Source organism: Oncorhynchus tshawytscha, linkage group LG09 (genome assembly GCF_018296145.1).
Source record: "Oncorhynchus tshawytscha isolate Ot180627B linkage group LG09, Otsh_v2.0, whole genome shotgun sequence".
In the NCBI taxonomy this organism is placed as follows: Eukaryota; Metazoa; Chordata; class Actinopteri; order Salmoniformes; family Salmonidae; genus Oncorhynchus; species Oncorhynchus tshawytscha.
The window spans coordinates 45,168,831-45,184,568 of record NC_056437.1 but is presented as its reverse complement, the minus strand read 5'-3'; the positions used below and the strand labels follow the sequence as shown (position 1 = coordinate 45,184,568).

The 15,738-nt window shown below is 43.0% G+C and overlaps 1 protein-coding gene across 3 annotated transcripts; it reads left to right on the top strand.

Annotated features, from left to right (window-relative positions):
• Positions 1-11,497: 11,497 nt before the first annotated feature.
• LOC112258038 (KICSTOR complex protein kaptin-like) lies at positions 11,498-12,997 on the top strand. 3 transcript variants are annotated; one of them, XR_006084099.1, is made up of 4 exons: positions 11,498-11,819; positions 12,107-12,218; positions 12,491-12,546; positions 12,834-12,997. XR_006084099.1 is itself a non-coding variant. In XM_024432093.2 (3 exons), the coding sequence occupies exons 1-3, from the start codon at positions 11,605-11,607 to the stop codon at positions 12,890-12,892; spliced, it is 330 nt and encodes a 109-aa protein (XP_024287861.1). In that variant the 5' UTR covers positions 11,498-11,604; the 3' UTR covers positions 12,893-12,997. The 3 variants fall into 3 exon arrangements, 1 of the variants encoding a protein (XP_024287861.1); XR_006084098.1 differs by having other exon boundaries at positions 11,498-11,910; XM_024432093.2 differs by lacking the exon at positions 12,107-12,218.
• Positions 12,998-15,738: the final 2,741 nt, after the last annotated feature.

The window sequence follows — 15,738 nt, the reverse complement described above, 5'->3', positions numbered from 1 at the left end:
TACTTGTGGAAATTGCACCAAAGTGATTGAAAAAAATCTGGAAAAAAGTTTTGAATATGAAACTTGCTCTGTTATAAGTGTTACCAGTTTGGAGTTTTGTAGTAAGAGTTTTGAAAATTCACCAGAAACTTGTAAAAATAGCACCAAAACGATTGACCACAACTGTAAACAGGATGGTGATTGTTGCACAATCTTCAATATTTTCTTCTGTTTAATGGTAATTTCAATTATATAACCATTCTCTAAGAATATAACTTATGCTTTATTAGCATATAACAACTTGTAGCCTAAATGTCCAACATTTATATTTTGGTTTTTAGCCTGGCTGAAACTCAGGAATGTGGCTTCAACTTTCATTATGAATTGCAACTCAAGGTTTTCAATCAGTTATTGAACAGGTGTATCACACATTAAATTGCCGTTCATCAAATCAAGCCTTTCACACATTCATTGACACATCATCAAAAGATTACAGTGAGCTGTAATAAACCAGTGTAAAAACAAACACACACTCACAGATTCACAAACATCCACACAGCTCATTCAATTTAGCTATAATAATATACTTTATCTGAAAAGTAAGTATCTTATCTCCAAATAAAGTCAGGCAAGAGAGAGCAATCCATTCAGTGGCAGAGGGAGAGAACAAGGATAGAGAGAATGAGCTATCAGCTGATAGAATAAAGAGAAGTATAGACAACTTGGACAGACAGACAAGAAGACAGAATGGCATGTAGGTATAAAGACAGACAGAGAGGTGTTGAGATGTACAGACAGCTGGCAGACAGATAGAAATGAAGAAAATATAGATATATTCTACACATGCAACTCAAAACAATAACAAAAATACTTTACATGGACAGAAAAGACAAGTCACTAAACTCATTAAACAAGCGAGATGGAACAACGACCGACCGTATTTTTGTGGACTAACATCATTGATGCCCATGTGTGTGTGTGTGAGTGTGAGTGTGCCAGTGCCAATGTGTTGGTCAACAGTTCAAGCTAAGAGAAAATGAACTACGTGGTTGTGGCTTTCGTTAGCTGTCTTTTTGGAGATCAATGTTGACTAATATTTGGACAAAACAATCATTTTAAGGCTGGATATTTTCCTCTGGATTTTTTTTGTTGTCAAATAAATATTTGGTCAAATCCAATAGTTAACCACTTTTGTTCTAAACTTTTTTGATATTTCATTTTTATTGACAGTCAGCAACTATTCAGTGTCTACATACTGTCTGTCACGTTCTGACCTTTATTTCCTTTGTTTTGTCATTATTTAGTATGGTCAGGGCGTGAGTTGGGGTGGGCAGTCTATGTTTGTTTTTCTATGATTTGGGTATTTCTATGTTTCGGCCTAGTATGGTTCTTAGTTGTCTCTGATTGAGAATCATACTTAGGTAGCCTGGGTTTCACTGTGTGTTTGTGGGTGATTGTTCCTGTCTCTGTGTTTGCACCAGATAGGGCTGTTTTAGGTTTTCACGTTTCTTGTTTTGTTAGTCTGTTCATGTGTAGAGTCTTTATTAAAGAACCATGAATAGAAACCACGCTGCATTTTGGTCCGCCTCGCCTTCACCGCAAGAAAACCGTTACACTGTCGCAATACAGATGATTCAGACAGGCAGCTAGATTGTGGAACAGCTGCAGGAGCAATTAGGGAAGTAGAGGAAGAGGACTGAGCCCCCATAATCCTTGGCCACATGCTGCCACGTGCCGCACCCTACATGCACACACGCACTCACGCACGCACACACACACACCAAATTACGCTACGGTAGAGCTTTGGGACGGAATTGTTGAAGATGGTGCAGTTAGAGAGACAGGGAGATGGAAACAGATTGAGGACAGAGTGAATCAGGTGAGAGAGAGAAACCGAGAGAGAGGGAGGGAGGGAGGGAGAGAGGAGAGAGAGAGAGGGAGGGAGGGAAGGGGACAGGTAGACAGAAGTGATTACAGAGAATCGGCTAAGGCGGTCAAGGAGGAGGATAGGAAAGAGGAGGGGAGGAAAAACACGTAAACTCAGAGAGATTGAGAGTAGGGAGAGTTGGAGGGAGGAGGAACAAGGTGGCAGAGGGAAGCTGGGGTGAGGTGGATGGAGGGTGGGAGGGATGGAGAGGGGGAAGCAGGTGAAGGAATAAAGAGGGTGAAGGAGGGTGCGGGCCGTGTCCCCACTGACACACTGCAGTGGTTAATCCAGATTAGAGTGTCTAAAATGGGTCGGCTAAATCTGCTGGCCAGCCAGTAATACAGACTGCTGTCAGTCCCAATCACACACACACACACACACACACACACACACACACACACACACACACACACACACACACACACACACACACACACACACACACACACACACACACACACACACACACACACACACACACACACACACACACATATCCCTAACCCAGTTGCAATTATATTGCAATTTTTTGGTAGAGATGGAGACGTTAATCCAACATGTCAATTTCTAATTTGTAGACAAACTGGAATTAAAACCAGACTAAGTCATTGGCAGAGATGGAACTATCCAAGCAGAAGATACATCTCCTTCAAATGTTTATATTTGGTTGTTGACAATTCAATATACAGTTTGTCTACAAATGAGTCATTGATATTGTCGGATTCATGTCTCCATTTGAACCAAAAATCTAAATGAAAGAATAGGCCTAATTCTAATCTAATCAAACTTTAAATCCACTTTAAATTAAATTTGATTTAGCCCTATTCTTTAACTTCGATTTTTGAATCCAACATTAAAAATCCTTAATTAACATAATACAAAAAAGTCCCCATCAAAATCCATCAGTTTAATGATTAACTTGATATTTGATATTTAATATTTGAAATCAACCAAAGCTTGAAGTCCTAGGCTTATATGTATTGTCTATTTTTAAAATTTAATCCTGGGTTGAATTGAAACAATAGCTGTTGATGACTTTGCAAATGCTATATAGGCCTAAATAGTATTATTGATGATACATTACTTATAAAGTATGGTTACATTTCATTTGCTCTTTTTAACCTACCCTGATTTCAATAGGAACAGTGATTATATTTAGTTATTAAGTGATCGCTTAATAATCATTCTCATGATAGCACATTGGTAGTGGTCAGTGACAAATATCAAAGCTAAGCAGGCTGGGCTTGGTTAAAACCCTGGTAGTGTTGGTATTTGTTATTTATTAGGATCCCCCATTAGCTGTAGATAGATCATTTTTCAGTAGGATTTGATTTATTAGGATCCCCATTAGCCGACACCAATGACAACAGGTAGTCTTATTTGGGTCCGACATATAACGAAAAATACATTACAGACAAAAGACTCAATTTACATACATTTAAAAACATTATCATGTAATGTAGTGTGTGTGTGTGTGTGCATCTATCAGTTACACATACACGTCAGTATATACACACAACAAGTAGGTCACATGGGGGAGAGGTGTTGTGCCATGAGGTGTTGCTTTATTTGTTTTTTAAAACCAGGTTTGCTGTTCTCTTGCACTATATAACGTGCATTCGGAAAGTATTCAGACTACTTGACTTTTTCCACATTTTGTTACGTTACAGCCTTATTCTAAAATTGATTAAATTGTTTTCCCCCCAATCAATCTACACACAATACCCATAATGGCAAAGCAAAAACAGGTTTTTAGAAATGTTTGCTAACTTATATATATATATATATATATATAAATGAAATATCACATTTACATAAGTATTCACAGCATTGTAGAGATCTCCTGTTTCTTAGCAATTTCTCGCATGGAATGGCCTTCATTTCTCAGAACAAAAATAGACTGACGAGTTTCAGAAGAAAGTACTTTGTTTCTGGACATTTTGAGCCTGTAATCGAACCCACAAATTATGATCCTCCAGATACTCAACTAGTCTAAAGAAGGCCAGTTTTATTACTTCTTTAATCAGAACAACAGTTTTCAGCTGTGCTAACATAATTGCAAAAGGGTTTTCTAATGATCAATTCACCTTTTAAAATGCTAAACTTGGATTAGCTAACACAATGTACCATTGGAACACAGGAGTGATGGTTGCTTATAATGGGCATCTGTATGCCTATGTACATATTCCATTAAAAAACTGCCGTTTCCAGCTACAATAGTCATTTACAACATTAACAATGTCTACACTGTATTTCTGATCAATGTTATGTTATTTTAATGGACAAAAAAATTGCATTTCTTTCAAAAACAAGGACATTTCTAAGTGACCCCATACTTTTGAACGTTAGTGTATATTTCATTTTTTGCAATACGTTGACAAATTACGTTCAAACAACATTGATTCAACCAGCTTGTACCCAGTGGCTCTGTCCCTGCATTTGAACCCCAGTTCCCCATGAATGGTAATGTGTGTAATCAATCATTCAATCAATACACTTGAACTACTTTTTATCATTTGATACAGAATAATTAAAGGCACAATCCAGACATTCTCTGCTCCTTGCCTCAACAAGACGAAGAACAAACACAATCGACTTGAGACAAAGTAAAGGAAAACAAAACATGGTGTGTGTTATTCTTTATGTGTGGGTGTGTGTTTCTGTGACAGAGAGTGAGATGAGTAAGATAGTAATGTGCATACATACGTGTGTGTGTGTGCATGCCTGCGTGCATTTGTGTGTAAGGTGCATGTGTGCATGCTTGTGTGCGTGTGTGTGTGTGTGTGTGTGTGTGTGTGTGTGTGTGTGTGTGTGTGTGTGTGTGCGTGTGCGTGTGTGTGTGCGAGTGCGTGTGAGTGCGTGCGAGTGCATGTGTGTGTCTGCAGAGCACACCCTAGCCACTCAACTTACTTTTGAGAGTTAGAATAGTAGAACACATAAGGTGCAATTCTGGAATTTGGTTGTGCATCAGCAGTTTTTCTCTTTTTATGTCAGTCACTGACAATCACTCAATTAGCCCATGTCAGCTAATTTTTTTAGATTGGTATGTTAGCTGACTGGACTATCTAAACTTGTACTAATCATGGTCGAATTAACGACCAGGCACGCAGGGCACTTGCCCAGAGGCCCTGACCTCCAGGGGGCCCCCATTGATTTTATTCGTCACTCTCACTCAAATATCATATTAACATGACTCAGGGCAAGATTATTAGAATATCAGTAAATTAGCTTCAAAACCTGCAAATACTGTCTCTTCACCCCATGGAAAAGGTGCAGAATTTCAAGAAATAACTCAGGGCAAGATTATTAGAATATCAGTAAATTAGTTTCAAAACCTGCAAATACTGTCTCTTCACCCCATGGAAATGGTGCAGAATTACAAGAAATTAGCTGTAAAACTGCACATTTGTCTCTCCACCCCATCGTAAAATGAGTAGAATTGCATGAAAATAAGTTATACAACTGAAACATCTTCTCTCTGCTAACATGGGAAAATGTGTTGAATTGCAGTAAACTTGCTTAAAAACTGCATCACTTTCTCTACGCCCCATGGCAAAATGTGTAGAATTGCAGGAAATATACTTTTTTTCTGTTTTGCTTAGGCCCCCAAAAGGCTAGGGCCGGCTCTCTCTCTCTCTCTATGTGTGTGTGTGTGTGTTTAGTCAGAGGATGCTATCTTAGGTGACAATGTGGTTGACTGATTACAGTGGACAGTAATCCTGCCTGGAGATTATCCAGGTGGTATTAGGGCAACTGGGAGTGTGGCACAAGCTATTCCTGAACTGGAGAACATAGTCCAACAGGAGATCTCACTGTCTCTACATACAACACACTGTTGTGGAAACTCTTAAACAGGGACATTCAAAGTCAATCTTAAATTAATCATTGTTTATTGTCAGCACGTTGGAGAGGTTCCAACAAACTTGATGCACCAAAGTGAACATCTGTCAGGAGCGCTAACGGGGCAGTCCCGTTAGTTCTCTTATGTACTGACAAGTCATATTTGCATGACTTAGCTTATTCATCATTCATGTCTGCTTCATTCCTGTGAAAAACCAATAATGGGTCATGCATGTGACAGACCAATACCTCACAAGGCTTCTTCTCTCTAAGTTGATACCTTGAAACTGTGATATGGTTCTCAAAACCAGGGTCTGGGCGTACTGCCAAATTGCAGATACTGATAGTGAGGATTTGTTCAATAAGTCACTTACATTAACACGGAAATAGGTTTATAGAAAAGCGCAAACATTGAACACAGAAATGTATAATGTAGAAATGCACCAACATAAAATTTTGCATCACATTCCGTCCTCTTATCACTTGTGTGATAATAGACATTACATTTTAATGTAGGCATTTAGATTTTAGCTTCTATATCAAAATATTCTATACTCCTATTAAAGTAAGGGAAATCAACACAGAAAATAAACAGACACTTCATAATTCCAAACCCTTCATTCTCAGTTCTCCAAGGCAATTAGTATAGTAAGTGTCACGCCCTGACCATAGATTGCTTTGTATGTTTCTATTTTTGTTTGGTCAGGGTGTGATTTGGGTGGGCATTCTATGTTTGTATGTCTAGGTTTTTGTATTTCTATGTTTCGGCTGGGTATGGTTCTCAATCAGGGACAGCTGTCTTTCGTTGTCTCTGATTGGGAATCATACTTAGCTAGCCTGTGTTGCCATCTTAGTTTGTGGGTAGTTCATTTCTGTTTAGTGTTATTCACCTTGCAGGACTGTTTCGGTTTTCCTTTTGTTGTTTTGTTTATTCAATGTTCAGTGCAATTATTAAAGATGAACACGTACCCTACTGCATTGTGGTCCGATGATTCCTCTTCTTCCGATGAAAGCCGTTACAGAACTACCCACCACAAACGGACCAAGCAGCGGGGTAACAGGGAGCAGAAAGTGTTGGACTCATGGACATGGAAGGAGATATTGGACGGCAAGGGACCCTGGGCACAGGCTGGGGAATATCCCCGCCCCAAAGAAGAACTGGAGGCAGCTAAAGCTGAGCGGCGGCGATATGAGGTAAGGCAGCGCAACAGGCACGAGAGGCAGCCCCCAATTTTTTTGGGGGGGTGGGACACGGGGAGATTGGCGGAGTCAGGCGAGAGACCTGAGCCAACTCCCCGTGCTTACCGGAAGCAGTGTGGTACTGGTCAGGCACCGTGTTATGCGATGGAGCGCACAGTGTCTCCAGTGCGCGTTCATAGCCCGGAGTGCTATAGGCCAGCCCCCCTGCAAGTGCCATGCGAGAGTGGGCATCCAGCCAGGGCGGATTATGCCAGCTCAGTGCGTTTGGTCTCTGGTGCGTAGGGCCGGTCCAGGGTATCCTGCGCCGGCTCTGCGTACTGTGTCTCCGGGGTGTTGGGAGGGTTCAGTTCGCCCTATGCCTGCGCTCCGCTCGTGCCGGGCGAATGTGGGCATTGAGCCTAAGGGAGAGGTGAGATTGGTATGCACCAGATGTCCAGTGCTCCCCCACAGCCCGGTTCGACCTGTGCCTGCACTCTGGAGTGGCCGGGCTTAAGTGGTCATCCAGCCTGGAGGAGTGGTGCCAAGGCTGCGCACCAGAGCTCCAGTGCTCCCCCACAGCCCGGTTCATCCGGTGCCTCCTCCACGCACTAGGCCTCCTGTAGGTCTCCCCAGCCCTGTGGCAGCCCCACGCACCAGGCTGTCTCTCCGTCCTCTCCCTCCAGATTCTCCCTTCACTCCAGTGCTGCCAGAGTCGCCCTTCACTCTGGAGCTGCCAGAGTCGCCCTTCACTCCGGAGCTGCCAGAGTCGCCCCTCAGTCCGGAGGCGCCAGAGTCGCAGCCCCTCAGTCCGGAGGCGCCAGAGTCACAGCCCCTCAGTCCGGATGCGCCAGAGTCGCAGCCCCTCAGTCCGGAGGCGCCAGGGTCGCAGCCCCTCAGTCCGGAGCCGCCAGAGTCGCAGCCCCTCAGTCCAGAGGCGTCCTTCAGTCCGGGGTCGGCGGTGAGGGTCCCCGCTCTAGAGGCATCACCTAAGTGGGCCGAGCCAAAGGTGTAGCGGGGTCCACGTTCCTCACCAGAGCCGCCACCGCGGAGTAATGCCCACCCAGACCCTCCCCTGTAGGTTTTGCGGCCCGAGTCCGCACCTTTGGGGGGGGGTACTGTCACGCCCTGACCATAGATTGCTTTGTATGTTTCTGTTTTTGTGAGTGTGATTTGGGTGGGCATTCTATATTTGTTTGTCTAGGTTTTTGTATTTCTATGTTTCGGCCGGGTATGGTTCTCAATCAGGGACAGCTGTCTTTCGTTGTCTCTGATTGGGAATCATACTTAGGTAGCCTGTGTTGCCATCTTAGTTTGTGGGTAGTTCATTTCTGCTTAGTGTTTTTCATCTTGCAGGACTGTTTCAGTTTTCCTTTTGTTGTTTTCTATATTCAGTGTTCAGTGCAATTATTAAAGATGAACACGTACCCTGCAGCATTTTGGTCCGATGATTCCTCTTCTACCAATGAAAGCCGTTACACTCCAACATAAGTGTATGTAAACTTCCGAGTTCAACTATTTGTAAATGATGAAATACACCAGTATTTTTATATCAGATAAAGATACCCTAAAACGTATAGTCATATTGAACTTGATAGACAACTGGTTCAAAGCAAATAAGTCAAAAATGCACATATGTGATTTCTTAACCTTAAATAAATAAAATTCCATGAGGATATCTGCATGTCCAATATGCCATATACAATCTTCCAAGTTCCTAGGAATCCACAACTGGAAAGATCACATGTCATTTGTCTCTAATAAAATTGTGAAGGGTATTGGTGTCATCAGAATAATTCAGCATCTCATCTCCAGAAAAAACAAACATTTTGAATCTGTATTACACCATGACACAGTATATCCATTCATCTCCTAGTGCAATTTAAGTAGCCTAACCTCAACAATACATAAAAATGTATCTGCTCCTAGTTTCTCTCCATATTCTTCTTCAATTCAATACTCAAGTTCATTATTACTCCGCAAGAACTGCCAATGATCTCACTGACTAATACAGGACAAGACAAAGTCAGTTTTTCATTAAAAACAGACTTCCTTTTTTTCTGGAACTGTCTCCCTGCTTGAACGGCCCCCCTCGAGCACCTATTGGTTCCTGCATGAACGCCTCACCGTCGTTAACAGAACTGTTGGAAAATAGTACCCGTCTGGCAGGGGCAAAGGGCACTGTCTACCAGTCGCCCCTGCCACACGCTAGCAAAGAAGGCGAGAGGCTGGGGTGACACCATGAGCTAGCTAACTAGTTAGCTAGCACACAGTGTGGCCCCTGCCTCCTGCCTTCTGTCTACCGGTCGCTAGCACAGCAGGCGGGAGGCTGGGGCACACTGTGTGTTGCCTAACTAGCTAGCTTGCTAGTTAGGGACACCATGTGCTAGCTAGCACATGTGATAGATGCTAGCTAGCATCTATCACACAGTGTTGTCCCCCCTGCTGTGTACCAGACTAGCTGGCTAAGCTAGCACACAGTGTTGTTCGCTAGCTAGCTATCATTGTCGCCCCCTCCCCTTCTTCGGTGGAGTTTTTAGGCGTCCGGCATCCAACGTCATTGTGCATTAACGCCACCTACCTACCTCTTTTCACCCAACTTTAACCTATGCCAACGTCATGGCGAATTTTTTTTTTGATTTCACGTTGAATTCAGTTAGTTGACAACTCAACCAAATGTAAATGTTTAACTTGCACCTGTGCCCAGTGGGGTGTTTACGAGTGCAATTCACTATGGATGAGGCGACAGTCGTCAAGTCTCAGAGCACAAAATGATTCCACCCTATCTTTTCAGTCAGACCTGGATTCGACCTAGAAACCCTCCTGTTCCTTAGGGCCTTACTACATGGGCGCCAACTACAGGCCAATTGCCAAATGCTTTTGGGAATTTGGGCAGAAAATGTTAACATTGATCAACTGAGGCAAAAAGGACTATGTCAGAGTTTAATTCAATAAGAGAAAATCTGCAAAATGGAGAGTAGAAAATAAAGAGAAGGGAGGGCCAGAACGGTACCCTAATGTTTGGGAAATATGTTATGTGGATTTTTGTGAGGCACAATACAAATTCGACAGTCATAAGACGGGGACTTCAAATATGGCATGTCAAAGGAACTAGGCTAGGCTATTGTTCAGATGGGTTAAATGGAACAGTAAATGAAATCTGGACACTGACTCCTGGTCTATAACCTCTCACATAGCCTAATAAAATATGAACAAAATTAAGCAGTTCTTGGAAAGATTCTACATCAAATGTACATTTTGGGAACAGGGGTGGAGAAATGTGCTAGGGCCTATCTTTATCAACATCATAACAGCTAGTAGGCTATTTCATCCAAATAAAATATGCATCGTTTTCACAGCTTTTAGTTCCCTTAAAACTGGTCAAAATGATCTCATTTGGAAGTTTTGCATGGAATATATTTCCTGTTTTTTTGTTGTTGAGCTATTGCATGTTCTCCCCGGTCTGTAAATGTCTTTGCTGCTCAAGAGAAGCAGATATGAAAGATAACTTTACCAATATCACTTAGATTAAAGCATTCTATCGATGTATGACATATTTTCTGGTGAGCAAGGGTTTAGGCTCTTTATCAATCCATCAATCAATCAAATGTATTTATAAAGCCCTTTTTTACATCAGCCGATGTCACAAAGTGCTATACAGAAACCCAGCCTATTTAGTATTCTAGGGAAACAAGTAAAGACAGAAGAGCTGAATGTATAGACAAGTTGTCTAACATAGCCTACCAAATTGTCGGAAATATTAAGCAGGAACATAGGTCTATCTAAATAAGGCTTTAAAAAAGATCCTGCACCCCCTGTCAAAAAATGTACTGAATGTAAAGCGCATTTTATATTTTTGCGGGTTAGGGTCGGGTCAGGTCAGGTCTCAGATTTTCACTTAATCACATATAGTCGGGCCCGTTGTGGATGGGTTATGAACAACTGACCCGCACATCACTAGCACACACACACACACACACACACACACTGATAACCATATTCTAAATTGTTTAAGCCTACTGTCTGATATGGGGTCTTCAAAAACTCATCATTCATCTCACCTCCACAATATAACAATTGTTTTAATTAGAGATGCTTGACTCACAGAGATATATGTAGAAATGTGTCAGGGACTGACTGGTGAACTTGGTTGTTACAGTGAGGTGTGCTCTCTGTAAGAAAGACAGTGATTTATTTTTATTTTTATAAACGCTTGCTCAAGAGGAGAGCCCACATCCAATCAGAAGTAATAGGTACTATCCTGTCTTAAAGCCACAAATGAAAACCGTTTGAGGACATTGAGTCAAATAAGTCAATATATAAACTGAATAAACTAACGGATGACTTCGATTTATATACAACGCCAAGAAATTTGTATGCTTTTTCTTTCGTTGCTTTGGAACATCCACAGACAGGATCATATACTTTTTTATTGAGATTTTGCTGACAGCTAGTGGTTGATTTAACAAATTGCTTTGCAGTGACTGAACTATGAAGTGAAGTGATTGGTTGAAGAACTCCACGCTGATTTGCTAGAAGTTGTTGACCATTTTACTCGTGGTTCCTCCCACACCCGGATGTTGTGCTTTTCGATTGCTCCTATGCTGGTGATGGGAAGTTGCGAAGTTGCACTAGTTTTGGCAAATACATATGAAATACATGGTATTTACTAGGTCAAGAGCATGCTGCGTGAGGGGAAAGAAGTGTGTCCCTTCGCAGAGGATAGTTTCAGCCGCTTTTTCTGTCCCAGAGTAACACATGTACGGACTCTGCTGGCTGGAGAGCAAGAGCTAACGTTACTCACCGCTACTCTGAAAGGCAAAGTTGTCTGTTTCATGTACCAATACCTCCAACAGAAAATCAGACCTGTTGCCAAAGAAGTACATCTACATACCAGGTGAAGATGAGATAGCTCCGTAATGTATCCTGCTACTGTTGCATTATTGCTACACTGGTGAACTTGGTTGTGACAGTGAGGTGTGCTCTCGGTAAGAAAGACAGTGATTTATTTTATTTTTTATAAACGCCTGCCCAAGAGGAGATAGGTACTATCCTGTCTTAAAGCCATAAAAGCCTTAAAGCCATAAAAGTTAATCGACTCATACAAGTTCAAAATGTGCGTGCGTGTGTACAAAATGTGTAACGTCAGTCAACTTGCTAATTAATGTATGTCTGTCTCTTCAGTTGATGCAGAGATTGTATCAACTGATGCTATCAACAAATCCCCACCAAACAGGGGGCTGGTCGTAGGCATAACGTCCATCAAGATATTCTTAAATTCCCTACCCTTCTCCTAGTGAGTGGATTTGTACACATATCCAACCCATACACATATCCTCCATGGGTCATGTTCATTAGGCAACACTGTAGGATAACTGGAAAAAAGCTTTTCTAATGGGAAAGTTCAGTGCCTCCATGTTTCTATCTGTTTTGGGACATTTTCTTATATTTCTTGACTACTGAACATAATATGACCCTGATCACTTCTCTCTCTCTCTCTTTGGTAGATGAAAGTGTATTCATCCATGACTGTATCCATAACACTTGTCTTCACTCGTTTCCCCCCAGGACTCTGGTGACAAAGCCACTCTTTTCCTCAACATCTACTGTGACTACAAGCCATGGTCAGAGTTTAACCTGGAGTTCATTGCACATAAGTTATCTGTCACCCGCTGCAGTTGAATCACATAGAAGTTAACACACAATTCCCTTCTGGTATTCACGTAGTTCTGCAGGGTTGTGTTAATTAAGAACACCATAGTAAAGTGTTTCAAAATGTTATATGATGGAAAACAAGAATTTATTTTCGGACAGTTCAGATAGTACCTCCCCCTTTCACTTTGTTATGAATAATTTTCTTCTGTTTAATGCCTAGTGAACATGATTATAGCCTATTGCTTTGTCTTCTTAGAGAGCTGTCTGAACCTGGAGCTGCAGTTTACCCCCTTCCAGCTTTACCACAAAGAGTAGTATTGTACACACTACCGTGACGCAATCTCAATCGCACTCCACACTGCCCTTTTCCACTATGTGAGAATGCTGTTCATTGACTACAGCTCAGTGTTCAACACCATAGTGCCCACAAAGCTCATCACTAAGCTTTGTGGTCTAAGGACCCTGGGACTAAACACCTCCCTCTGCAACTGGATCCTGGACTTCCTGACGGGCCGCCCCAGGTGGTAAAAGTAGGCAACAACACGTCTGCCACGCTGATCCCCAACACTGGGGCCCTTCAGGCGTGTGTACTTAGTCCCCTCCTGTACTCCCTGTTCACCCATGACTGCATGGCCAAACATGACTCCAACACCATCATTAAGTTTGCTGACGACACAACAGTGCTAGGCCTGATCATAGACAATGATGAGACAGCCTATAGGGAGGAAGTCAGAGAACTGGCAGTGTGGTGCCAGGACAACAACCTCTCCCTCAATGTGAGCAAGACAAAGAAGCTGATCGTGGACTACAGGAAAAGGTGGGCCGAACAGGCCCCCGTTAACATCGACGGGGCTGAAGTGGAGCTGGTTGAGAGTTTCAAGTTCCTTGGTGTTCACATCACCAACAAACTTTCATGGTCTATACACACCAAGACAGTCGTGAAGAGGGCATGACAAAACCTTTTCCCCCACAGGAGACTGAAAAGATTTGGCATGGATCCCCAGATCCTCAGAAGGTTCTACAGCTGCACCATCGAGAGCATCCTGACCGGTTGCATCACCGCCTGTTATGGCATCTGACCGTAAGGCGCTACAGAGGGTAGTGCGTACGGCCCAGTACATCACCGGGGCCAAGCTTCCTGCCATCCAGGACCTACATAATAGGCGGTGTCAGAGGAAAGCCCGTAAAATCGTCAGACCCAAGTCATAGACTATTTTCTCTGCTACTGCACGGCAAGCGGTACCGGAGTGCCAAGTCTAGGACCAAAAGACTCCTTAACGGCTTCTACCCCCAAGCCATAAGACTGCTGAACAATTAATCGAATGGCCACTGGACTATTTACATAAAATGTATAAAAAAGCCTGGCTTATCACTTCCTTACATTGTTAATGACATGAATAACAACTCTGCCAGAGTGCAGTGTAGAGATGGATGCAGTGAGACAGTGTTTCTGCTCAGTGGTCATGACCAGTGGATTCATCTTTTCAAGGAGGTAAGCCTATGTGCCTGTGTGTGTGTACAGTGAGTTTTGTCATGTTTGGTGTGGGAGACGAGTAAACATCTTTTCTCTCCAATAGAACTCTTTCTTTCACCAATTTGAAGAGCAGCCAGTGGAGACTCATCCCTGAGCTGCCCAGCAAGTTAGTTTGTGTTCCCTCTGTCTGCTGTTGCCTCTCAGTTGTGTGTGTGTATTCACTGTTCCCTCTTTCTGCAGTGTGTTGTGGCTGGATGTGCTGAGTATTCCCGGCGGTCGTCGTCTCTCGGCGAGCTGTCAGAACAGCTGCGTGGGCCTGACTCTGGTGGACCAGACTGTACCTGGTGAGGATGGCCTATACACAACTTACAAACTACCCCATCAAAAATTGCGCCCCAATTGGTACTTTATTCCATATTTAGTGCTCTACTTTTGACCAGCGTCCATAGGGCTTTGGTTAAAAGTAGTGCACTATATAGGGTTAAGGGTGCCATTTGCGACCTAACCTAACAGTGGCCACCTTGCTCACTCTCTCTTACTATGACTATACATAGCTAGCAAGGTAACAAAGGGGGTACTTTGAGTGGACTATCCCTTTCACCAAAAAAAGCAAGGCTGGATGTTTAGCTACATCACTTTGGAATGCATTGAATTCCCGTGTTTGTTTTTTTTCTCCATTGTGGTCACCCATCCATCTTGTGTCTGTTTTTACATGCGTCCGCACGGATTAGAGGTTGTGTAGAGTTGGTGGGTGTAGCAGGACATTCCCATCTCCACTGTGCTGCTCACCCCTTTGCATTCCAGGGCAGAGCCGGCCGACCCCGACAGGGTCGGAGAGGCGGGAGTGTACTGTATTTTTGAGCAGCACTGCTATGTCCTTTGACATCTGGGTATGGTTGCGCCCAAATGGCAAGGAATAGGGTGCCATTTGGGACACAACCTATGATTTGCTGATGCATTTCCTTACAAAACTCTGTTCGAGAGCATCACATCACTACTGCAATCAATCTCAAACACCCACTTGGTTAAATCCCCCGTCTGAAATGATTAGATGGGAGGAGAGAGCATTTGGTCAGAACCTCTCCCTAGCCTAACATTGGGCTAGGTGGAGCTATTGGTATATTCAGGGATGCTAACTAGTCACCTTTCCGAAATCCGCTGTTTTGAATCCAAAATAGGTGACCTATGTGATTCGTGTAGATCCGATGAGAAAAGTTTGGGCGAGGGGGTGGCTTTGGATCACTACTGGCTGTATGCGAACGAGTGATGCGTGTTTGTGGCAATACTGGCTGTATCCAAAGCTCAGCCCATCGTTTACACAACAACAGAATGCAGCACGCGACTGAAGAGAGAAGAGGCAACCAATTAGCATCAGCGTGCGCTCTGGAAAGAGAGGAGAGGGGAATGGCAGTTTGCCAGCTACAGCAGCGCGTCTCCTGAACGATAACAAAGAGGTAGGTGAGAAGCCTGACCATGGGGGCGAGAAATTGATGAAGCGTATTTCATGAGCTGTAACCGAAAAACAACTGGCATTTGGAAAGTTTTAGGTGAGGGAGAAAGTGTGGTGGAACAAGTATTTTTACCATTGCTAGTTTGATCGAATTCTCCGTTAGTTAGCCAGAAAAATGTTGAGCAACATTAGCCAACTTCACTGATCAAATAATTGAGTTTATGGTGTGAAAAATTG